This window comes from Schistocerca americana, chromosome 2 (genome assembly GCF_021461395.2).
Source record: "Schistocerca americana isolate TAMUIC-IGC-003095 chromosome 2, iqSchAmer2.1, whole genome shotgun sequence".
In the NCBI taxonomy this organism is placed as follows: Eukaryota; Metazoa; Arthropoda; class Insecta; order Orthoptera; family Acrididae; genus Schistocerca; species Schistocerca americana.
The window spans coordinates 838,378,598-838,406,116 of NC_060120.1; the positions used below are offsets into that span (position 1 = coordinate 838,378,598).

Here is a 27,519-nt window from a genome sequence, read left to right on the forward strand (position 1 = left end):
ACAATGAGTTCTCCAAACCTCACGTTTTTTGTAACGCCAGTGGGCTTAAGGAACTGGACTGTCTTTGTCAGAATGTGTACCTTCTACAAATTGATTTTCTTTTTAAATGCATCCCCATCAAATCACAAAAGTTAACTTGCGATGTCTTACTGTGATCCATGTGCAGTCAAATGGTTCTAAATACTCTGGGACTTAACATCTGAGGTCATCAGTCCCCTAGACTTAGAACTACTTAAACCTCACCAACTTAACGACATCACACAAATCCATGCCCGAGGCAGGATTCGAACCTGCGACCGCAGTAGCAGCGCGGTTCCGGAATGAAGCGCCTAGAACCGCTCGGCCACAGCAGCCGGCCATGTGCAGTCAAGTACATTTAAAATGCGAAGTCTGCACTCCATTCCGAATGTTCTAATTTACTTTCCAGCACTCGTTTTTCCTTCATGAATTCAACAACAGCGAATTTTAAATCGAAAAATCATTCCAGGCATGCCCCTTGACTTAACCAACGTACTTTACGGTACAGTCTCCACGTTCTTCGTTCAGTTCCAATGAGAACTACTGCAGCTGACAATGGAGAAATGCGCGCGACTCCAGAAGTTTTACTATAAGTACCACCAATTTCTGCACGCACTCCAGGCCGGCAAATTCAGTAGAGAGTGCTTTTTTGAGGTACAGAACAATTTATCGCGTCTGTCGATCGTTGTGATTTTTTGTTCTTTCATTGTCAACTGAATCTTTAAATTCTTGCTCCAAGGTATTGTGACGTCGTTTCCTAGCAGATGTGCAGTACCTGTCGCTCACGCGAATTGACAATTCTCGTCCCTCTCTTCAGTCATTCCAGTTCATTTAAAAGGACTGCAAAGATAGATCGCTAGATTGCCTCTTTCTGTGCAAACAGGCACTAGACCTATGAACGGCCTTAATATTACGAACAAATAGCGAACGGTAAACAGCGCTAACACCACGATTCTGCCCAACTTAAGAGTTGTGCCAACCGAAAAATGCAGCACCGCAATGCTAAATGGAACGTCGCGCTGTTCCGTATACTTCCGATAATGACCGAGCAAATCCGAATGACATGCTGGTCCTTGGCCCGCCCGTGGCCCGCACACGCTGCACGTTTGTAGTTTGACACGCCGTGGTCGGCAGTGTTTAAAATTATCTAAACACATTTGGATTAAATTTATCAGCTACACTATAAAAAAAATAATGTTCTATTTCAAACATAACTCGTTGCTGCAACTCTGTGGAACATAACTAAGTAAACCATGTTCATAATTCCACAGAAAGATTAACGTTTCTTACGTTTGCCTATCTAAATAAATCCGTTGCCACAGATGAAATAGTGACTGCAGTTCACGATACAATTTTGCAGGATCATCAAACAATGTTGCAGCACATTGAAACCACATTTGGAATCTCCATGGGTGTGCTCATGACATTGTTGTGGATGTTTTGGGAGGGCAGAAAGTTTTATCTCGGTGTATTGTGAAAGACTTGAATGCAGATCAGAGTCGGGAGCGTATGTAGTGTTGTGAAGAAATCGTCCGCCAATTTGAAACGGATAAAGACAGCTTTCTTGCAAGGTATGTGACAATGGATGAAAAGGGGGTTCATCATTTTCATCCTGAGACAAAACAACAGTCACAACAATGGAAACATCCGTCTCTCCTTACCCCAAAAAAATTCCGAGTGCAAAAATCAGCCGGTATGGTGATGGGGTGCAGAAGGGGTAATTATGGTGGATTACTTACAAAAGAGCATAACTATCAATGCATCATACTACTGCACTCTCCTGCACCGTGTGAGAGAAGAATAAAGAAAAGAAGGCGTGGAAAATAGGCACGCGGACTTCTTTTGCATCAGGGCAACGCACTGGAGCACAAAGCCCTCGCAACATTGGAAACTGCGTGACTGCGGGTTCGAATTGTTTGTTACCTCTTCTACCAGATTCTCCAGATTTGGTTCCATTAGACTTTTTTCTTTCCTCAAATCTAAGAAAAGATCTCAAAGGATGACGATTTGATAATAACAGTGCAATGACTGATCCTATGAAAGCTTGGTGGGAATCGAAATTGAAGACCTTTTATTTGAGTAGTTTTCAGAAGTTATCTGAGTGTGCCCACAAGTGTATAAGTGTACACGGTTGTTCCACTGAAAAACAAGTTGGTATTATGAAATTTCTGTCATTCTTTATTTGTTAAGCTACAAACTTTTTGACCCCCCTCGTATAAGATCCACACCCTCTCTAAACTTCAAGTTTCTATCCTTAGCGATTTGGGCTGGGCGATGATGAGTCAGTGAATCAGTCTGATGCTATTCCTCCCCTTAGGGATTGAATTTCCAAAAACGGTGCAACACATATTTTTATATCTCTAACAGTGAAGCCAGACACCAATTTTCAAAGATTTAGCTTTAAAAATGCTTTCACAATGAAATCAAACATGTAGGTGTTTCACTGTTTTGGTTCTGTCTTTTATGCCCTATGTTATCCACTGTTTGTTGCCTCCTTTTGATAGTTTAATTTTTGTCAGTTTCTTAGAGAAACATGTTTTGAAGAGACACACGAATACAACTGAGAAAACAATGAATGACTTTTCAGTTGTTAATTCCAAGTATACCTGTTTCTATGTTTCTTTTGATAGTAGATGGAAGAATTGTTCTTTGTATTGGGTGTTGTAATGTCTATTGTCTAACAATTTATGAAAAATCCAGGATGGAGTGTAACAATATTATGAGAAGAGATGCTAAGTCACAGATAGGCACAACAAGACTTTCACAATTATAGCTTTTGGCCGTTAATGGTTCAAATGGCTCTGAGCACTATGGGACTTAACATCTGAGGTCATCAGTCCCCTGGAACTTAGAACTACTTAAACCTAACTAACCTAAGGACACCACACACATCCATGCCCGAGGCAGGATTCGAACCGCATGGCCACCACGGCCGGCTTGGCCGTTAATGCCTTCATCAACAATAGACGGGCATATGCGCTTACACACACAAACAAACACACACACACATACAAGCAAACGCTTTATAAAATACCCACATGAACTAAATATCTTTCATCATTTCAAAAAATAAGTGCTCAAGAAAATTCTTTTGCAACCTACAATTTAGTTGTGCGGTAGGCGCTACAGTTAATGATGGTTGAGCGAGCGCGGGGGGGGGGGGGGGCGGCGAGTAGTGGGGAGGGCAGGGATACTAGCTAATATATGATTACAATCAACAGTAATGGACTAAGAAAGGTAGATGGACATAGAAAGAAATTTTGGAATGATCGGACAGTTTTCTTACTGTCATCTGACGTTACACCTGATTAAATCGTGTATTCATTCACGAAAGTTTGTTGTCTAGAATTCTATCGTTTTCAGTCTTTCCAGTACCAGATTTTGAGTGTGTATTTTCAAACCCTCATGTCCACTCTTCGTCTTGATGGCGGCGTGAACACGTTCAATGAGGAGTGAGATGTGGGAATGTCTGTTGAGGAATGCAGACTCCAGATCATTTTGATACGCGGAAAACTTGGTTGCAAGGATGCCCCGGAGATGCCAAGCAGTTGGTTGCAATGATGCCCCGGAGATGCCAAGCAGTTATACGCGCTCCATGTGATTGGACGTATTATTTATTTTTCTTTTGTTCATAGATGATGTATGTATAGGTTTTGGTTTGTTGTCAAATACATTTTTTTACTGATTAACCCGACCACGATGTTCTTGAACCCTAGGACGCCTAAGGGGAGGGGGGGGGGGGGGTTCGTTGAACCCACAATTTTTTTATGTCCCCTGCTTTTGCCCAAGTAACTTTCATACTACATATTCCCTTTGAGTTATTGTTTGTTGGCTATTTTATGAAATGTTAGTGTCAATATATTTTATAGAAAATTCCTGCTTTGAATTTATTATGGGTCCAACATAGCCCCCCCCCCCCCCTTAGACTTCTATGCTATAGAAAATTTCCCTTAGTAGGATTTCGTATTTCTCACCTCTACAACAATGCAAGTTAGTTTCTTGTTGATTGATATTCTTGATATTCACAACAATCGGTTTACTTTCAGAGGAAGTGATTGTTTATGTCAGCCAGCTGTTATTTATCTTATAAATTGCAGTGAGTTAGTGCAGTTCTCAACATGTAGGGCTCCAGTAACTTTGGTGTCCTACACAGCAAACACGAAACCAAGTAAAAACTTACAATGCACCAAGATAAAGTCACTGTCGGAGGAGAGAAGAATAAAACCGAGATAAATGCATATTATAATTCCACTAAATGTGGAATTTATACCATTGATCAAATGGCGCGTATGTACACCTGCAAGAGGGAAACAAAGAGATGGCCTCTATCTGTATTTTACTCTCTCATCGACATTTGTGCTATCAATGCAACCACCATATTCATCCAGCAACATCCAAGATGGAATGAAAAGACACACAACAAACGGAAGCGCTATCTTCTGCAAGCTGGGATGGAACTAGTGAAATTGCAGGTAGAAGAAAGAAGTGCCAATACAAGAGGATTATCTAACCAAATTGTTCAATCAATGGAGACTATTCTACAAAAGAAAATCAAAGGAGTGACAACAGAAGCACGTCAGCCTCCTGCAGGGAAATGTCGGTGCCATATTTGTGTAAGAGCAGCTAAAACAAAGAAGCAGAACTACAACAATCTAAGTAAACCAAAACAGTAGTGTGGACAGTGTCATAAACATGTGTGTAACACACATTCAGAAAAAAATTGTGAAGTGTGTCTCTTGCCTTGAAGTTGAGGACTCAGAGAAGTCTATTGTATATGAACACATCTGTATTTTGTATTGTAATATGTCAATTTTTTATTCACTCAATACAATACTTATAACAAGTAAAACCATTTATAAACCGATGCCTTAGTTAAAATACATAAACCATTTTGAAACTTGTAATTTTCGTCAGTAAACTTATTTAATACCTGTGGGCTCGCCGAACGCCCCCCCCCCCCCTTAGGCATCCAAGTTAGAACAAAAAGCTTGGGCATCGTAGGGTTAACGGACTGTACGTCCGAGGCTTGTACAACTCCCATGCCGCGACCTCTGAACGCTTCTATTCACAACCATGCGGGCACGACATACTAACACATACGTTTCGCGACGATGTAACGCAGTACATGTTGGTCCTTCAAACTTGAAAGTGTAATCATTTCGTGTGCATGGTACCTTCTACCTGCCTGCCTGCCAACAATGATTGCAATCCTACTTGTCCCACTGGGTGTAACACTTTTTATGGCGATCAGTGTAGATTATAGGCTCTCTAGTCCGGTATTAGCAAAAGTTGGCACGTCTATGTCCGTGCTCTGAAAATAGTGGGGGAGGGTACTTACCGCTGCACCAGTTATTGGGCTGCTTCCCGTCCCATTCACGTGTGGAAGGCGTGAATAAAGGTCGCTTAAATGCTACTGTGCGCGCTGTAACTAGCCAATCTTGTCTTCGTGATCCCAACGGGAGAGCTAGGTAGGGGGTTTTTGTGACTAGGCTTTCGCAGAATAATTGACTTCGGTGTTCAAATTTATGCCAGTTCATTTTTTCAACCACCTCCGTGGCGCTCTTCTTGTGGGCAAACAAACCTGTGACCTTTCGTGCTGCCTTTCTTTGTATGCGTTCAATATCCCGTGTTAGTCCTCCTTGGTACGGGTCCCACTCTAACATTCTGCGTGGTGCCTGTTTGTTCTATATCGTGTCTCCCTAAACACTCGCGCAACGACGCTCTGAGCGTGTTTTTTTAAGGGAATTGACTAGTTTGAACCTGGGACCTGTTGCTGGTAAGGAGACGCCAGACCACACATGACATGTGGAATTCAGAAGAGTTCAGTGAGACTAGCGATGATATAGCCAAATACTTAATGATTTCAGCGTCAGCTCCACTGCACTCCCTGTAAAAGAATCTTAATACTAACTAAATTTAGTGGAAGGGGTTCAAGGCTTTCCTATTTTTAGTTAGCTGGTAAAATAACGTCGAAAAAGCAGTTAAGTTTACCATTAGAAATTTTATTCTACTCACAAAACATCGTTTATAAATTGCACTATTGATAAAAGGGAATGTTTTAATACTGGATGGTAAAAACCAACTGCGGTCAACAAAAATGTGAACGAATATTCCCTGAATGGGTTTCCAAGTTCTACAATGGATCGAAGGATGACCTATGCCATATCACATCTATAATCTAGGTTTAAATTAAGTTTCACAAAAGAGAAAACTATCAAAATGGTCTACAGTGACCCTCAATTATCTTTTTAATTACTTATCTAACTTGTCATAAATTACAGTGGCTGATGTGGCTTCTCAATAACTATATAACAGAAAAATCATCGCGTTTCAGATTTTTACTTCAAGTGGCAAATGTGAACACCATGAACTTTAATTGATGATCGACACTAGTATTATGCAAAAAGGGGATGTAACAGATGAGACTTCTGCGGTTCTGAGTGAAGCCTTATGTACTCAAAAATGCGGCATCGCATGCGTTCATTACCTTGTCGGTGTTCGTCAGGGGGCGGCGGGCAGCGCAGCTCCGCTCACCTCGCCGTCTCCGAAGCAACTCCCCTTCTAACTTCTCCTTACTACAATTTACCGAAGTTGGTTTAAAAAAAACTATCTGGCTGTGTTTTCATCTGACCAATCAGGGTCTCAATGTTAACCTTAAGCTCCGCCTACAAAAATTCTGTCTACCCAATGAGAAACGTTATACTTTTCGTGGTGAGGCAATGTTTTTAAAGTTTGCAATGTAACAGAGACGCGAAAAGTCTCACGCTAAAACTTGCAGCTGGTGTGGTCCTTTTAGCGTTATCGTAAGATCTATACTGTTCTTTTGGAGGGCTCTATCTTTTAACATGGGCTGGGGGGTGGTCCTAACGTAACAGAGACGCGAAAAAGTCTCACGCTAAAACTTGCGGGTGGTGTAGCCCTTTTTGTGTTATCGTAAGATCTATACTGTTCTTCTGAAGGGCTCTAGCTTTTAACATTCGCTGGGGGGGGGGGGGGGGGGGTCTTGACGTAACAGAGAATCGAAAAAGTCTCACGCTAAAACTTGCGGGTGGTGTGGTCCTAGCGGTTAGCTGGCGACGTGGGTGTCCGTCCGTCCCTTATCGTAGGGCCTTCCAGCTTAACACAGTTCTGCTCTCGGCTTCTGTTCTCGTTTCTCCCCTCGGAACTGCGTCTGTCTCACGGTGGGAAGGTATGACATGCATTTAGGCATTCTTGTGTTAGTCTGTGGTATTCCATTTGCTCACTCGTTACTCGCATTACTTTGGTGAATTTAACGTCACGATTTATTCGGAGCTATGTGACATACTACTGGATTTGCTTATCATGTCAGGGTTTTCATGGAAGGTGTTGGATTTGCCTGACACCTTATACCACGCTAAAGCGGCAATGCTATAAAAACTCAATGCGAGACATTTTGTGGGTGTTGGGGACTGAAGGTCTCGGTTGCGCTGAAATTATAAATGAAACGTAAGCTACTAACATGTTCACTTATTTTTAAATTCGTATTTATAACATGACTAACATTTTGCGATTAATTGTAGGTTATGATTTAGAATTTCATTAAAATTTTCACAAGATCCCATATTAAATTTTATTGCACTTAGTGTTTCAACTTCAAGTTAAGATTTTTCCGATGTCCAAATGGCGTCCACCAACGAAATAATCGTTCCGTGAGTGTGTCCGTCCCTGGTAAACAGAGGCGGTACTGGAGCCTGGTCACACAGTATTTATGTGGTATGTGACGTCCATTAAATTTTCAGAACACCTGTTCTGTACTGCTCTTCATCTCTTCCCATCTCTTCGTGGTTCACATACAGTAATTTGAGACGTAGCTTACTTCGGTAAGTAAGTTACCCTCTGCTACCGTCGTTGGCATCTACACCATTAACTGTTGGTAATCTGCTCTACTTCAGTCCATTTCAGGCACTGGTTTAGCTCAATCCAATCATATGTTTCGAATTTACTGTACTGATGAATACATTTCTGTAGGTACTGGATGCAGCTGTGATTGAAATTACGTACATGCCCAATAAAATAATTTCTGTCGATCTGCCCGCTCTCCAAAAGCTTTTTAAAGTCATTTCCTATATTCAGAGGAATGTAATCGATTTCTAAGCGTTGGTGTACTTGTTTTTCAGACCCACAAACAAGTGATAAACTTTCATCAAGCTAATTTTATCTCCTTCCATCATTTTTACAAAATCGTTAAGTAATGCAGCTTGAACATGTACGAATTTTAGCCACAGCTGCGAGCATTCTTTAGAGGAGAATGCGTGTAGTACAGCTGGACATTTTTCTGTCGATAAAAAGAAAGCTTCCAAGATTTTTTCAGCTGCAGGCAAGAGTGCAAGCCATCTTGTTTTACTACATATATCCCAAAATTCTTTTGTACGGCATCTTTGTCTCTTTGCAAAAATATTTGAAAGCCTCTAGACGCATTGTGCATACATAAAAGTACGAATATATCTTCGTAACAATATATTCGACGTCCACTGGCAACAAATCGGCGGATGTTCGTGTTGCGCTTTGTGCGGTTTGTGCTGCGCACCACACACCAAATATTTTCTTCCTAAGCCCTCTTGGAGTTTTAGGAAAACGTTACACTGTCCTTAATGTTGAACTCCACCAAAATTTATGTTGCTATTATCAGCATAAATTCCACTCACTGTCTCTTCCCGGTCGTGCCTTTCAAGAATGTCCGTTAAAGAATCATATATAATGCCTACAGTTTCGCTAGGTACATTCAGGATATCTAATATTTTGACGTTAATTCCAGTTGTAGGATGAAAGTACCGCACTAGCATTGGAAATATTTTGACGTCCTTATCGTTCGAAACATGTGAACATACTCAGATAAATGGGGTATCATTAAGTTCTGCCTTCAGACTTATTAAGAATACGGCGCAATTACGCTTTTTACAGTTGCCTCACATTCGGTTTTCCCGCAGCGAAACTTCTTTTCAAATACTCTGTGTGGCAATGTGCAATAGCATTCGCTGCCAAGTGAAGGTGAAAGAGAAAGAAATGTAGCACAAGAATATTTTAGACAAAGTGAAAAAGCGCCAGCACAACTCAGCCTAAAAGTTGGCCGAATAGTCTGTTACGATTGGGATGTGGAGGGGAAATTCTCTCGTTTTGCTGTGAGAGGGAAACGCTGACGCTGGCGCTATGGTTGCGCGTGCCTCGTGCGGGTATCGAATAAATTTCACGCAGGTGAAACACGCATTCTTGAAAGCGATCTAACGGTGTTGTAACACAACGCAGTTAGCATAGGAAAAATAGCGAACACTGTTAGATCACTGAGGTTGGGAGCGACATGAAAAACAAGACCTTCGAGGCAAAGCGATTGTCCGCGGTTTAAATGAGTCCGCGCTGTGACACGACATTGTTAACTTGTGTGTTTGTCTCGCCCAGTTTCGTGAAGTAGTCTGCTCGTTTTACTTAGCAGTGCCGCCAACTGCGAAAAAGTGAAGTTGTAAATTCAAGCTAGAGTCGCAAAAAGAGTTCTCTTTTATACAAAAGTGTTCAACACCTTCTGAAGTACGTTGCTCACTGCGGCAAACACGATACACAACACCATTTAACATCTGACAAGCATAAGAAAGCGCTGGCCGCTGCAAGTACATCGTCATCACTGGGAACTTACTTCCGTCAGGAAAGATACGGCGATCAAGAGCTTGCAAGAGCTGCAGGCTTGTGGACCTTCCACACGGTAAGTCAAAATCAGAGCTTTAGATCGATAAATAGATTGATAAATTGACTGATATTTCCTGTGACAAATGAAATTAAGATTTTTTGGTGGAATGTGAAAATTACCGGAATGCGGGACATATTAGCAGTTTTGCGGGACTTTTTTTTTGTTTGTTAATTCTTCCAATGCGGTATTACAAGTACCGTTGCGGTACTGTTGCGCAGAATCTGGGACGGTCGGCTGCATCATCGCACATACACAAGCAATATTCTAGCATGGGCTTGTAGGCAGGCTCCTTTGTAGACAAACAGCATTTTTCTAGCATCCTACGAATGACCACCTGCTTCATCTACAACTGAGCCTGTGTGATGGTTCCATTTCATATCCTCACTGTTACGACCAGGTATTTGTATGGATTAAATTGACTGATATTTCCTGTGACAAATGAAATTAAGATTTTTTGGTGGAATGTGAAAATTACCGGAATGCGGGACATATTAGCAGTCTTCAAGTTTGAAGACACAGTGATGCAGTCATACGATACCATGTTTCTTTTTTGTGAAGTGTACAGTTTTACATTCAAAGCAAGTCACCAACCTTTGCACCGATCAAACCATATGAAGATCTGTCTCAATATTTGTGCGAGGTCATTAATATGCAAGATTAACAGTAACGGTCCGAATACATTTCCCTGTGACACGTTTGAAATTACGAGTGCTTCTACATCTGTGTACTACACTCGACTCAAGATAAATTGCTGCATACTCCCTATCAATACATCATCAGTCCAGTCACAAATTTCGCTTGATATCATACACGCAGTGTTGTTTTTCTGGGGGAACGCTGGGGGATGCGTAACCCTAAACTTTTTCGTCGACAAAGTAATTTTTTTACGATGTTGAGAACTTGGAAGAGTGCCCAAGATTTATTTCACGGACGTAAATTTTTATTTCATTTTTTCGTGCTGGTAATTGCAATACGAGCGATACCAGTCCAGTTTTTGGTGGGAAAAGCGAAGTCATTGACTGTTTCAATCATTTCGAAGCTGCGGCAACAGTTCTCGACAACTGAATCGCTGGCAGCCAATTCGACAAGCATGTTTAGTGCCCTCGCCAGCTAGTAGTGGGCGATGGTAGTGCTAAACGGATATGCGTACGCTCAAACGCCGAGCTACCGATAGATGTCTCTACGGTCCTGCAACTATGATGAAGTTGATGACGTCATGCCTAAAAGCAGACGGGTAGTATCCCATGCTTCAGTTATAAGTAATTTTCGCTGCATTATATCCAATGTCGGGGTAAAGTCAGTGTACTACACTCCCCACATTTCCTTCTAATAGCGATCAACAAAAATTCGACAAAAAATGTTCAAATGTGTGTGAAATCTTATGGGACTTAACTGCTAAGGTCATCAGTCCGTAAGCTTACACACTACTTAACCTAAATTATCCTAAGGACACACACATCCATGCCCGAGGGAGGACTCGAACCTCCGCCGGGATCAGCCGCACAGTCCATGACTGCAGCGCCTAACACCGCTCTGTTAATTCCGCGCGGCAAAAATTCGACAATTTGGTAGTTTAGTTGTGCGAAACGAATTGTTGAGAATCTTCTGCCCACTCCGAATGCCATTGCCTTTATTATCACTCAGACCTGGAAGTTAATGGCAGGCATTGTTGTGCTATGTGTCACTGTTTTGTACCAGTACTCAGTTCATCAACGTTAAGAAAGATAATATATCTCTGCAGTATTATCAAATTCGTGTTGAAAGCATATATTCTTTTAAATATATATGCAAAATTAATGGTAGATATGATTTCATTCTTGTTGTTATTGCGGTAATCATTTATGTAGCCTTTATTAAACAATGACTGGACTTCAAGCTAAATATTCTAATCATACCATCTGGTAAATACTAGACTTAAGCAGTGGTGCAGAATGTAAGAGCTTCATTTAACATCTAAAAACATTAAAAAAATACCTGTTTCAACTGACGAAACATGCTTCTTAACAGGGCGATAATAATCTGTAGTAAAAAGTATTCTCAGCTTTCTACTCCGAAAACTTCAATTTTCTTTCATTTTTGTCTTTTTCTTTTTCCTGTTTTTATATGTCTATAAATTAAAACTAATAGTAAAGTAAAAGGTTGTGATAATAGCGATAGATGTCTATTTCCTACATTCGACAGTTAATGTGCTCCAAAAGAGAAATATAAAAAATTATTATTAACTTTCAAAGTATGGATTACCATATATTGTTAGAGATTGCATATTTGCCACAAATTGTGCCAGTTCTGGTGGTAAGGCTCTACTGCATATATGAAACGGACAGGGGATGTTTTAGCGTTGCACTGTATTGAATACGAATGATAATGAGTGTCAGCTGTAACTAGTGCCGTAAGCATTGTTAGTGGACGGAAAGCAGCAACTCTGTTGTCGTCAAGTTTCTTCCAAGTATTTCTTCACTGTTTTGTGTATCGGCAAGATTAGCTTACAGCATCAATTGAAGCCTTAAATTGGAGCAGAAAGTAAAATGTCCACTGAAGATGTAAGCTGAAGGCGGAGGAGTTAGAACGATATGCTGACGACTTGGAATGAACTACAGTGCTTAGCTATAATCATCGCACAGAAAGATAAATTTAATATGTTTTTAAGTTACTGCCGTGTCTTGAGATGTTCGATATTTCTAATTTATAACAGGTTTTCCACTGTCCCGATCACAAAGGTTCTGTTCTTTACGAGCACTTACAAAGGTTCTTTTTATTAATTGTGATCTAGATGGTGAAAAAATTTATTGTAAATTATAGGAATCGCTTGTCCCAAGACACTGCCACAACTTGACAAATATAACTACTGTCGATCATTTTCTGTACTCATGTATATAGCCTGAAAGAATTTTTCGCTCTGCAGCGAAGTGTGCGCAGATGTGAATCTTCCTGGCAGATTAAAACGGTGTGCAGCGTTCGCACACTCCGCTGCAGAGTGGAAAATTCGTTCTGGAAACATCCCCAGGCTGCGGCTTTGCTGTCTCTGCAATATCCTTTCTTCCAGTAGTGCTAATACCGCAAATTTAGCGGGAGAACTTCTGTTAAGTTTGGGTGGTAAGGGATGAGATGCTGGCCTAAGTACAGCTATGAGGACCAGTGGTGAGTAGTACTTGGATAGCTGTCGATAGAACTCTTGTCCGCGAAAGGCGAAGGCCCACGAGCTCGAATCTGGATCCAGCATACAGTTTTAATCTGCTAGGGAGTTTCGTTTATGTAACTTGTTTACATTTGATGATACACGTTCGATCATACACAAAACAATGATAGCTATTTAAAAAAAATATGTGCATGTCAAAAATGCATCTGCTCTTTCTAAATCAGTAATTACCACATCATTTAATATCAACAATAAATTTACAAAAATAGTCGTAAGGTTTATATTATGGTGCTAGCCTTCTGATTGCAGTCACTCTGATGGCCTTCGAATCCCATTTGTAAGACTACAATTGTTACAAGAAAGTATAAAACTTGAATTATTGAGTGTAATATGCCAGATCTCTGTTGAACTGTTCAGCCTGAATTTACACACCCGTCAATTCAGTTTTTAAATCAGTAACAGTGTATCAGTAGTGAACTAATGTTCCAATAACCCATAAGACCTGACAATTTTGCCCATTGCCACAATGACATGTTAGGTAAAGTACATCAATGTAAAAATGCAAAAAAATTATCATTTCATGTTTGCTGAATAAATCAAATCAAAATGGGACTTGTTCCACTCAGTTGTGACCATAAAAAGGTGGGAAAATAGACAGGAGAGGCTGGATTCAAATAAAATTTGGACAATCCTAATTGAGATTTTCTGTATTTTTGCACATTCACTTCAGATGAACAATGGGATTGCCTCACCTAACACTCCAAATAACAGTATGATCTTAAAGAGAACTAATGCTCCATCTTATGTAATCTAGATTTAAAGTGAATGAAAACTTTGAAATGTCATTCCTTTTTCTCAGTTTTGTATTGAACTCTGCTTTGATCCCTGCAAATCAAAAACAAGCATAAAGTACAAATATTCCCACTTTGGATGTAAACAAGAAACAAAGAAGAAATAAAGATTTTAAGTTTTGTGCAATACTAATAAATAATTACACAAACAAACTAGTTCATTCAGTTGTGCATGCGGTACCCAAGACAATTTTTTAAAAAAGTAACATAACTGATTCCAGTTTTAAGTGTTGTGTACATTTATCAAAAGTGTTAATTTATAAAACACAATAATATAATTTTATTGTTTTAGGAGCAGTGGCTCACACCGGAGAGGCGTATCAAGGCGATGCATGCCACCTCAGTGCAAGGGGTGGAAGACATGATATCTCTGGGAGACCTCCATGAAGCTGGAATATTGAGGAACCTGTTAATTCGTTACAATGAGAATCTTATATATGTAAGTTAAAGAATGGAAAATCTGGGATGGAGTAATAATAATATGAAACAGGACAGATTGCTGCTCACAACATAAAGAAGGCATTTGAGCAGCAGATAGGCACTTTAACAGTCTTCTTACAAACATGCCTGTCTGCGACTCATCATCTCCTCTGTGTGTTGATCAGCAATCAATACTATTTCATATCTATGTAAGTTAGTGATGAGTGGCAATTAGATCTCTTCCTGCAGTATTGGCTGGAATAATATTCTGATACCAATATAATTTGTAAAATTGTAGAATGTAGCTTCAACTTTCAAGTAATGTTAACTTCAATAAAAGGTTTTCTAAGCACCCAACAGTTCAGGTGAATCACTTTACAAGTTTATTGACTAGAACTGGTTGGTTACCTAATATGATTATAAAATCAGAACTGTTTTAGTCTACTGTTACTTCTGTATTCTTGTAGTAAGCAGCTACTCTGTGTAATGGTTCATAGTGTAGTACAATGTTCTTTTTCCTCCATTACAGTTGCATCTTTTGCTTTCCTGTTCCTTGTTTTTAGCTGTCTTTTCTTGCTGATGATAATATGCTTTTAAAGTAGCAGAAGCTCATAATGTGATGATGTCTTTCCGTATGTGTATCAACATTTCTCACATGCTTCAGTCTTAGATATTGATGAATGGAAGCTCTCCTCTCTCACAGTATCAAGTTACCATTTATTCAGACATGAAGCTGATATTTTGCATAATTTAGTTAATGATTTTCTTGGTATTACAGACTATTGTGTGAGTAAAATCAAGTAAAATACAAACAAAACCAAAAGTTATATTATAAAAGTTATCAATGATTAAATTTCTAGTTTTGATAAAATGAGTGTACAATGTGTTTTTCTTTCAGACATACACTGGGTCGATTCTTGTTGCTGTCAACCCATACCAAATTCTGCCAATTTATACTGCAGAACAAATAAAATTGTACAAAGACAGAAAAATTGGTGAACTGCCACCCCACATATTTGCGATTGGGGACAACAGCTACACACACATGAAACGATATGGACAAGATCAGTGTATTGTAATCAGGTAATTATATAAATGTCAGCTGTTAGCATGAAATTTCTTTTTTTGAAAGATATTTAAGTATTGTTTCCACAGTTGTTTAAAACAAGAAATTGCCACTCTCTTTCCTTTATGTGAAGATATTATTACCTGATCCATTATTAGAACTGCCAATTAATGCTGGTAATAACCACTATGAATTGTGCAGTCAGCAGCTGCTATGGTGAATGTCTCTGTAAGGTACTGGCTGGCTGTCACAGATATTATCTGGCAAAGCAAACTGAAGACCTGACCAGGGAGGCAGCACTGACATGTTTACGTGCAAGAAATGGGAAGAGGAGATAGTAACAACATACACACAGTATTCTAAGACTGGAGCATCTATGTGGTACATGTATAGACACAAATGCTTCATGTAGCACAATAATTAAACATCGACTGGCAGCAGCATGCCTCTTGCTCTATGACTGTGGTAACATTTTCTCACAGAGTAATGTGTATGAATCCAAGTTTGTTTGAGCAAACAACTGACTACTTTAATTCTGGTGCTTCATTTTTTCGTGAAAAACTCTGGGGTGGCATAAAGGCCGTCAATGACACCACTCCTCTCCCTGAGGCGTTGTTTCGCACACATTTCGCGGTCGAAAACAACAAAGTGCAGTGCGATGATCAACAGGAAGTGTTCTCGGCTTCCTTTGACACTGCTGACACACTCGGACATTTCAAGAGTTCTCTAGGGAGACTGTGGGGCTGCATCGCCATTGAACGTGGTCTCATCACTTGGGTGTGCGACGCGATTGCAATTTTTGCTCTTGTGTAAAGGGTTGAACCAATAAGGATTGTTCAGAACCATTGGGCGAAATTTCAACGTCAAATGTTCAAATGTGTGTGAAATCTTATGGGGCTTAACTGCTGAGGTCATCAGTCCCTAAGCTTACACACAACTTAACCTAAATTATCCTAAGGACAAACACACACCCATGCCCGAGGGAGGACTCGAACCTCCGCTGGGACCATTTCAACGTCATCCGGAGCAGTAGAGGGTACTTATGCCCCTTCAACACTTCTGTTTTCCGCCCTCCAATGGCGTCATCACATGGGAGGGCAATTTAAGATATGCATGGATCAAACAGCAAAGTGTACTTCTTAACTACCTCCGCCCCCTCCTCCCCAGCTCGGCAATTCTCTCTGCGCTACCCAAGCAACTTTACTAAGCACATTATAAGCAACCATACATGTCAGAAATTTCAACACCAATTCAGCTTCTCGGCTGCTCTGATGCCTGAAGCAAGGCAGAGCGCACCGAAGGGTGTGGAAGGTATTCCTAACGCTCAGGCGTTAGGGTAGGCTCCAGGTTGAATTGCTGCCCATGTTTATCACAGGTACATTTATATATGCTCAGTAAAGTTTCGTGGGTGGCATCGAAGGTATTGTCGAACTGCGGGGTCTTAGACGGACCCTGTGCCATTGCATTCTGTGCGGTCACGCCACAGGAGGGAGTGTTTCAAGACAGTGACATCTCTTTCACACATGATAACTTGTTTATTGTGACGCTTTTTAAAATCAGTTCCCATAGATGGAACAATTTTTCTCAGAGTTTCCTTGTTAGCCTCTTAAGTTCACTTATGTACTACAAAAGCTGTGAAGTTTTCGCTGAGTTCATGTTTCCTGTTATTGTTTATAACATTGCAGAAAGTGCTGTCTAATAACATATTTATCCAGACTTTCAATGGCATACTTATTGTGTGCACTTTGCTTTTTTTTCTTTGCGGTAAATATTTGAATACCAATACCATTGTCCCCTCATGTCACAATTTACACACCTTTAATATTTTACTCCACATTTTGTCATCTTTACTATCAATCCCGTCACTCCTTTCCACTTCTCATTGTCAGTAAATTTAATGAAGCAAGCTTTCATAGTTGCCTGGAGCTGAACTGTCTGCACATTGGAGAAAACACAAAAAAAATTTGGAAAACAGATTTTTTTAGAAAAAATTATTGTTTTTTATTGTTGAAGCAGATAATCCCCTAATTAGAATAGACTAACGAACTGCTCCAGCTTCGCGTGGACAAAGTGTATTCCACCAGTTGAGTCATCTGGCATAGCGGTAATAAATTCTATTCACAAACTTTTGTCATGATTCAGTCTAAGTATTAGTGAAAACTGTATCAAAATCCCTAAAGTAATTCCTGAGATTAGCCATCACATACAGACACAAAAACACAGCAGGGAAATTTATAATATGTGCAGACTCTGGTCAAGCTTCACTGCCCTTTGGAAGTGCAGCAGCTATTACCTTACTGCTTTTCCCACCAGACACACCACCTCTGCAGCTGACCAGCTTGTGGTGCCCATCATTGCCATGAGATATGACTACCAGTGACAGTTAAATATGGAACCGATAACAATATTAATAATATTACAAACTCATCATTACTTCAATTATAAATTATACAGGTTGAATCACCTGAAACTTGCACCACACATATTGTGGGAATGTAAAGTGCTATTGATATGCGGTTTTCGCATAATGGATTGGTAGTGAGAAAGTGTAATTCTTGTGCAGAAGTACACTTTTTTAAATCGGAACAATGCCTGTTGGCATTAACAAACTAAAAGCAGGGTAAATTAGAATGTCATTGGTGTTTGTTGCAGGATTATACTGTGAGTTGTTCATGAGGTATCACATTTTGAAAATTTCCAACACAGATGCTTGTACAATACCTGCAGTAGCACACAGTAAAGAGCAACACAAGTGCATATATACTAGTTGTGTGGATTCTGACCAATAATGAGACAGTTGACCATCACAGATTGTGTTAAAAATGGCCATTGGCATCAGCAATACATGCTTTCAGTCTGGTATGAAACAGCTAGCATTTCAGCAGAGATATCTTAGGCTGCAGTAACAAGTCATTGCATATCTTTGTGTGTAGTTGGTATGTCCTTGTAGATAGCTTCATTCAGCTTTTTGCACAGGAAAAAGTCTACAGGTGTCAATTGCAAGGAATAGGTGGGCCAAGGCACAGGTCCTTGGTGTCCAGTCCATCAATTTGGAAATAATTCGTGAAGACAAGCTGTTGTACTTCGTGCACTGTAGGCTAGACAGAGCCATCATGTTAGTACCACAGGTCCCTCCTAGTCTCCAGAGGAATGTCTTCTGGCATCTACGGAATATGATCTGTTGGAGGCTGTGATACTTGTGCGCTTTTAGTGTTCTGTCTATGAAAAATGGGCGTATAGGCTGATGGTTCACTATCCCACACCACAGGTTTGTCCTCCATGGATGCTGACTTCCCCCTGATGAAGCCAACAGGGGTTGTCAACAGACCAATAGCGCATATTTTGGTGGCTTACCTAGTCATGACTGAGAATGTGGCTTTGTCACTAAACTAGTTATATGATACATCTCAAGTATCCTGTCTTAATGACCATGTACGGAAGTTAACATGATTCTCATACTCATTTCCATGCAGCTCTTGATAAGGGAGATGTGATAGGGATGGAGCCTATATCAGCGGAGAATGCATAGGACACTTCCCTGACTCATTTCATTTCCTCATGCAGTTGTACAGGAGCTAACATGTGGTTCAACTGCAACAGCAGTGAGGACATTAATTTCCCCATCTTCTGTCATCACTTGGTTCCTTCTGTTGTTGTCAAGGTATTACACTACCACTACCACTATCACGTAACTGGTTGAAGAGGTTGATAAATATTCTTCCTACACTCTCCATACACCATGAGCATGTCAGGTTTTTTTGCATTGGTGAATTCCATTGTCCACTAACGACCTTTTGCTTCGACTGTCACACACTAACTGACTAGCAAGTCGCAGCTTTTTCAAGGAACACACAAGCACGCTGTGGGTAAACATACCAATGTTGTACCTAGCAATTATGCTGGTCGAATGACACAAACAAGTGTTGTTAAGGGAACTTTCTAAAGTATGATATCTCATAGATGATTTGCACTACAATCCTGTAACAAACATCCCTGACATTCTAATTTACCTTACTTATAGTTTATTAATGTCAATAGGCGTTGTTACATTTAAGAAGTATATGCTTGCACAAAAATACACTTTCTAAGTATTATTACAATCTGTTTATTTTCTAACAATACAGGCCCACTGAATACCAATTCATTCTGTGAAAACAACACGTCAATTGCAATTTTCAGTTTAGCAATATTTGTGGGACAAGTTTTAGGTGATTCACCCTGTATAAGCAAACCATTGTGAATCAACCTACAATATTGGCAAAAACAGAATCAAAATCTCTACAGTAGTTCCTCAGACTAGCTTTCACATACAGACAGAAAATTGTGGCAAGGAACTCTAATTTATAAAATGTATAGATATGTCATATGCATCTTCTGAGAAGAGCAATTTATGGCATTAACATTATCCATAGTTTTTCTTTTGTTGTATCAGTGCACTGGTAATGAATAAGAAATTACTTAAAATTTACTGATGTTTCAGTAACAAGTAGAACTAAGCATGTGGGTATCATCTCTACATTGTGGTGTTTGATCAAAGATATGGCAGTTCATATTACAATAGTGGGAAAATAAATTCTGTGCCATGATTATTTGGCCAAAATGGTGTAAACGTGCCAGCATAGAATGCTGCTAATTGTATTGCTGATTGTCTTGTGCTAAACCCCAGGAAAGTACACTATCATACGGAATGAAGATGTCACATGGTCATCATGAAAATTTATCCACCAAATAGTGGTATCAATCTTGCATATCTGTTTAGTGCTCTTCACTGATTTCAAGAACAAAGTGAATTTTATGTGGAGCCAGAGTTGGACGAGGGCGAATGCCAGTTGTCAGTCGCCTACATAGAATGTGGCAGGAGGCATTGAATGCATCTGAACTATCTTCGTGCATTGTTGCTCAGCCACCATGTATCCTTCTAGTGGCCTCTGTCAGAACCATTGGCCGATGCGAGATGCCTAGATGATAGTTGTGTTCGTTACCACACCTCTTTGTCTGTGGGAAAGCAATGAGCTGCATCTCAGCAGGGCGACCCACATCTAGCCAGGCATCCCAACAGTACCCAGAAGCAGGTTGACATCATGGGAAGTATTGGACAGCTTCAGCAGCGCAATGGGCATCAGTGCATCTCTGCCTCAGGTGGCGAAGGCCACGCCACATCGACTTTGTGACCCAGTATGGAAGGAAACCGTAGTGGCAGGGGCAACACTTGCACCACAGCCTGGTCATCTGCCAACATCCAGTCCATCTCGACAGTCTACAAACAGAGGAGGATGAGAGCAAGTTTTGGGTGTCACACAAGGCAGAGAGCCCAAAGGCAGGAACAACCCAGGAGCAGGGTAGGGAGCAAAGGATGTGATGGAGGAGATATGCAGGTCGTAGTGGGCGACTGGTGGAAGGTCTGGAGGAGGGGCCAGCCAGGTCTCCAGCCACAGGCACAGCTGATTTTGATGGCACATCAGTGTTCAGTCCCCCATGACCAGAGTGAACAAACAGTGGCCCCACTGCTACCAGACAACTCCTGAAATCCACTTCTCCTGGCATCTGAACCTTGTCGCTCACAAGCAGGTGTCTAGTTGGAGATGGGGAGACAGTGCTGCACATGTCCCCACACATGGTGACAGCATGAAGTGGATAAGTGTGCAGAGCTGATGGCCATGAAGAAGTTCCATTGGACTTTGCTCCCATATTGGAGTCAACCTGTTTTAACTAAAAAGAAACATAAGGCCTCATCTGGAGAAGTGTTGGCCACACATTTCCGCATCTATGTCTTAAACAAGTGCATGAGACTTTTGGCCTCACCTTTTGACTGGGGGTAGAAAGGCTGTAATAGCAGATGGTGAATGCCGCAGTGGTGGCAGAACTTACTGAAAACCTGGGAACAGAACTGTGGTCCATTGTTTGACATCAGCATCAGAGGAAGACCTTCAATAGTGAAAGTTCTCCTGAGCACAGCAATCATTGCTTCTACACTTGTGGACTGGCAGTTAACCACATAAGAAAGTTTGAGTACACATTGACTGATAATCAGCCAGTTAGTATCCAGGAAGGGTCGCGTAAAGTCAGAATGTGCCCATGAACCTGCTCTTACAAGCAGGAGGGCAACTGCCAGTTATAGAACCTCTGGCAGGGCCCCAGCTGCTGTTGTTCTCAGTGGAAACAGCTGCAAACAAGCTGCTTGGCTTGCTGGTCTGTGCCCAGCCAATACACGTGGTGCTGGCTGAGCAGTTTAGAGTTTAGTGCTTAAGACACCTCAGTGATCTCTGTGCGGGAGCTGTAGTACTGTTGGGCATAAAGGTTATGGCGCGACCGCCGGGCCAGACTGCCGGTCGGTAGTGAGAAGGATGACGCTATCTGCTAGGATGAGCTAGTGGTGAAGGTGAGAATAATGGTGCAATGTGTTGGAGTCGTGACCAGGTATGCTGTCAGGCCAGGCTTGTTGCGTGTACTGCCACATCTTTTGTGTGATGATACACTATGTGATCAAAAGTATCCTCACACCTGGCTGAAAATAAAAGTTCATGGCACCCTCCATCGGTAATGCTGGAATTCAATATGGTGTTGGCCCACCCTTAGCCTTGATGACAGCTTCCATTCTTGAAGGCATATGTTCAGTCAGGTGCTGGATGGTTTCTTGGAGAAAGCCAGCCCATTCTTCACGGAGTGCTGCACTGAGGAGAGGTATTGATGTCCCTTGGTGAGGCCTGGCATGAAGTCGGCATTCCAATACATCCCAAAGATGTTCTATAGGATTCAGGTCAGCACTCTGTGCAGGCCAGTCCATTGTCGTGTAACCACTCTGCCAAAGGCCGTGCTTTGTGAACAGGTGCTCGATTGTGCTGAAAGATGCAGTCACCATCCCGGAATTGCTCATCAACAGTGGGAAGCAAAAAGGTGCTTAAAACAGCAGTGTACACCTGTGCTGTGATAGTGCCAAGCAAAACAACAAGAGGTGCAAGCCCTGTCCGTGAAAAGTACGACCACCCCACTGCCTCTGAATTTTACTGTTGGCACTACACACGCTGGCAGATGGCATTCACCAGGCATTCACCATACCCACACCCTGCCATTGGATCACCACATTGTGTACCATGAAGAAATCCAAGTTTTTTCGTGTTCTGCCTAACGGTCATAGTACTTGCAGTGGATCCTGATGCAGTTTGGAATACCTGTGTGATAGTCTGGATAGGTATCTGCCTATTACACATTACAACCCTCTTCAACTGTCGGCGGTCTTTGTCAGTCAACAGATGAGGTCGGCATGTACACTCTTGTGCTGTACGTGTCTCTTCACATTTCCACTTCATTGTGACATCAGAAACAGTGGACCTAGGGATGTGTAGGAGTGTAGAAATCTCTCGTACAGACGTATGACACAAGTGACACCCAGTCACCTGACCACGTTCGAAGTTTGTGAGTTCCACGGAAGTCCCCCTTCTGCTCTCTCACAATGTCTAATGACTAATGAGATCGCTGATATGGAGTACCTGCCAGTAGGCAGCACAGTGCACCTAATATGAAAAACGTATGTTTTTGGGGGTGTCCGGATACTTTTGATCACATCTTTTGCCTTCACTTCCACCCTATGGGTCACTGTGATAGGGAAAGCATCCACCATCTGTTGAGTCTCTTCATCCAACTGGAAGCACAAGATCTTGTCTTGGTAGAACTGTGGCTCATACCGCATTGGAAGATGGGGAAGGGCATCTGCATTTGCCTGTTGTGTGCTATTGTGGAAGAGAATTTCATAATGGTACCTGCTGAGAAAAGCACTCAGTACTGGAGGTGGTGGGCAGTCCTCTCAGGTAGCTTCACTGCTAGACCAAAGAGGGAGAATAATGGTTTATGATCCGTAGTGACTGGAAACTTTGTTCTGTTCTGGAAAACAAGGAATTTTTTCAGTGTGAAGATAACCACAAAGGCATCCTTTTCAGTTTGTGAATACCTCTTTTCCACAGCATGGGGTGTCTCTGACATAAAAGTGATCAGATGTTCTGATCTGTCCATGTCTCTGAGCAAGGACAGCCCCTAGGCCCAGGTCAGAGGCATCTGACACCACTACCAACTGTTTACCCAGTTGAAAAGTGGCAAGACATGGAGCTGATATGTGGGCCTGCTTCAACATTTTTAAAACCTGCTCTCATGCCTCTGACTGGTCAAAAGGGATTGTTTAGCAGATGCACAATTGCTGCCACACCTGTAATGAATGTGCTGTAATGTGTGATTTACCCAAGAAAGACGGGAGCTCCTTTAGATTTCCGGGGTGAGGAACTGCAGTGATGACTTCGACCAGCTTCTGTGTGTGTTAAATACCATCAGAGGAGATTACGTGCCATGGGCTTTCCACTGATGGTTGAAAAAAATTGATTTCTCAAAGTTACAGTTGAAGCCTGTGGGCTCGAGGATGTGAAACAGCCACTGCAAGTTTGCTAAGTGTTCTGTGATTGTGGACTCTTTTACCACAGTGTTATCAAGGTAATTTATGCATCCCAGTACATCCTACAGCAATTTTTCAAGGAATATTTGAAAAATGGCAGGGGCACTAGCCATCCCAAAAACTAAGCATTTGAACCTATATAATCCATGTAGCGTGTTGACTGTGAGGAAAAATGCTGCCCTCTCACAAGTGCAAAGAGACTGGAATGGGATATGTGTTGATCTCCGACTTCGTGTTAACTGCAACTTTAAAATTTCCACACAGACACAATTTTCTTGATAACTTTTTTTTATGACAACTAATGGTGTCAACCACTCACTAGCATACATGGATTCAGTGACATCTGAAGCTGTTTAGTTCATTTTTGATGGCATTGCTGAATATGAGGGGTGCAGGTTATGTGTGGAAGAAATGGGGGCATGCTGACTTCTTTAAGGTGATATGCACCACAAATTTCCTCACTTTTTTCAAGACCCCAGAGAAGGTCTCAGGGCACTTTTTATCGAGGTCATCCAATTTTTGAAATTGTATTTATTCTGAGACCAGGTGGGTGAGATGTGCTGTAAGTGGAATGCTTTGCTTGTCATTTGCCATCAAGCAGCAAGCTGTGGATTTTAGGCGAGGCACCCCCAGCTGGAGATGGGTTTGAAAACTTAACAGGGTTGGAAAGGCCCCAGTATCAAACTGTAGCTGAACTTGTTTGTTGGACAAAGTGAGTGTGATGAACAGTTTCTGAGGGGACTCACCTAGATTTGAAGATTCTGACAAAATCATGTTAATGTCCAGTCAGTGCTGATGAGACACATGTAGTCTATCCCGAGCGTGACAGTCTGATGTGAGATGTCCTTCCTTCTATCATTGTGCCCATCCATTGGTGCAGTCATCTGGGACATGCTTTCAAAAACATTTTGGGCACAATGGAAACAAATATTGGTTCGAGGACACAGATTGCTTTTCTTGTTTGTGAGACTGAGCTGGGGGGGGGGATGTTCTCTTCTTCTCTAGCCAAATTTGGCTTGGTCAGATTTGGCCCAGGTCTGAAGTGACAGCCGCCACTTCGCTCCCTCAAAATATAACTGATTGAGCATGGCCCAGGAAACTTTGAAGGATTGGACTAATTTTAAAATGTGGTGCTTCCTGAAGTAGTGCCTTATCTGCTCCCCCCCCTCCCCCCTTGGAATAATTGCGTCCCGAACTGACACTTTGGCATATGATTCCTTGTGTACAGGAGGTACAGTTCAGCCACCCACACATGGTAGGATTGGTAGGTTTTTTTATGATGCTGATAAAACTCCACATGGGATACAATGACTGAGAAAGACCAGTTTGCTCAACAATTGGTACATGCTAGGTGATATCCACAATAGGAAAATAGATCTGACCACAGCTGGATGCTTTACCTGGAACACAGAAAAATGCTGTCAGAGATACGTGTCGTATGCCTGCCACTATTCTGTCATTTCATTGTTAAGGTGGAAATGGTGGCAGAGTCACAGCCAATTGCCAAATGAGTAACACAGACAACAAAGGCTTCCTGATGTTTCTGTTGCTCTAATTGCTGTTGCAGGAATAGCTGGAGTGTGACTTCCACCAGTTCTCCCAGTAAAGTAGCTGTGGGAAGGTGGTACATGGTTTCAAATGTAACATGAAAAACTGCCCACTGATCATCACCAATTATGCTGTAACTCAGTATTTTCTGATCACTAATACAAGGTGTTTCCACCACTCATGGTCTTGCGGTAGCATTCTCGCTTCCCGAGCACGGGGCCCAGGTTCGATTCGCGGTGGGGACAGGGATTTTCACCTGCCCCGAGATGAATGGGTGTTGTTGTGTTGTTTTCACATCATCTTTCATCTCCATTATGGTCAGAGGAAGGCAACGGCAAACCACCTCCATTAGCATCTTGCCTAGTATGGCAGTGCATGTCTCCCACACCGTTTCCCTATGCTGTGTCAAGAAGCATGGGACTTGATTTCCATTTCCAACTCAAGGTATAACAGTGAGTGTTACATTACAAACAGTACAGAAATGAAGTGAATTGCAAGCGGAGCCAGAGCTGAATGAGGGCGACCGCCAGGTGGCAATCACCTGCATAGATACTGGCGCCGAATGTGCCTGCGCAATCGTTGTGCACTGTCACTCTGTTACCGTGCCTCTTCCTAGTGGCCGCTGTTGGAGACTTTGGCCAGCACCCGATGTCTAGGTGGTGATTCAGTGGGTTACCGAGCGAGGTGCCGCAGTGGTTAGCACACTGGACTCGCATTCGGGAGGACGACGGTTCAATCCCGTCTCCAGCCATCCTGATTTAGGTTTTCCGTGATTTCCCTAAATCATTTCAGCCAAATGCCGGAATGGTTCCTTTGAAAGGGCACAGCCGATTTCCTTCCCAATCCTTCCCTAACCCGAGCTTGCGCTCCGTCTCTAATGACTTCGCTGTCGACGGGACGTTAAACACTAACCACCACCACAATCAGTGGGTTACCACAGTTTACTTACTGTCATTTGTCAAATAGTTACTCATGAGATATAATGCACACACTAAAAATACAAGGAACAGAAATCCCAGTACTGGTTAAACATTCAGATACACATTCGTAACACAGCAGTATGAAACATTGTTTTAAATAAGGAAATGTCAGATAATTACCATGATTGATGGTGTGAGCAGCTGTAGTAATCTCTTCAAAAGTTAAGAAGTGTACAGCTGCATGTTTTCACAGGAGTCCCACATGTCTGTTCTTTTTTATGATATGTAATGTGAGATTACAGTACTGATTAGAGTTAGTAAAATATTTCCACATCTACATCCATATTCTGAAAATTATTGTGATATTACATAACTACATTGATGGACCACATTGTTGGTTTGGTCTTCACCCTGAAGACTGATTTTATGAGCAGCTCTCTCTCTCTCTCTCTCTCTCTCTCTCTCTCTCTCTCTCTCTCTCTCTCACACACACACACACACACACACACACACACACACACACATACACATATATGAGAGACCGATGGCCCTAGCAGTCTGGTCCCTTCAATCCCACAAACCAACCAACACACACACACACACACACACACACACACACACACACACACACACTTACCAAATTGACAATTCCTCGGTGCCTCAAGATGTGACATATCATTCAGTTAAACTGTGCCATAAATTTCTCTTCTTCTCAATTTGATTCAGTACCACTTTCTTTAGTTAACAGATCCACCCACCTGAGCTTTACCATTCTTGTACAGCACCAAATTTCGAAAGCTTGTTATCTTCTCAGCTGAACTGTTTAGTGTCTGTATTTTACTTGTGTACAAGTCTACACTCCAAATAAATACCTTTATGAAAAGACTTTCTTGCATTTAAATTTTTACTCAATATTAAGAAATTTTTCTTTTTCAGAAATGACTTTTTTCTGTTGACAGTCTACATTTATACCCCCCTGCTTCAACCCTTCGCAGTTATTCTGCTCCCCAAATGACAAAATACATTTGCTACTTTAAGTGTCTCATTTCCTAATACAATTTCATAAGCATCACTTGGTTTTTGATGGTTCATTGCAAGTCATTTTTCATTTAGAACAAAAATTTTGGATGTGAGTGAACAATTTTGATTGATCATAATGTGATAAACAATTTAAATAATTCAAAGAGATATCAATAAATCTGTATTTCTTTACCATCAGTGGAGAAAGTGGTGCTGGAAAGACTGAGAGCACAAAACTGATTCTTCAGTACTTAGCTGCAATAAGTGGAAAACATTCGTGGATTGAACAGCAGATACTTGAAGCAAACCCAATTCTTGAAGGTATAGTGGTATATGCTTAAGGAATATTACCAGTTGTGGATTAAACATTTGTGACTGTGTGGTAAACAACACAGTTATTATGTTT

General features: G+C 41.4%; 1 protein-coding gene across 1 annotated transcript in view; it reads left to right on the plus strand.

The window, feature by feature from the left end:
- Nucleotides 1–27,519, plus strand: part of LOC124595559 (myosin-VIIa) — a 132,104-nt gene that overhangs the window by 30,402 nt on the left and 74,183 nt on the right. The window contains exons 3-5 of the mRNA XM_047134340.1: nt 13,995–14,141; nt 15,021–15,205; nt 27,313–27,434. Of these exons, the coding sequence (XP_046990296.1) occupies nt 13,995–14,141; nt 15,021–15,205; nt 27,313–27,434 (454 nt within the window). The remainder of the gene's footprint in view (nt 1–13,994; nt 14,142–15,020; nt 15,206–27,312; nt 27,435–27,519) is intronic.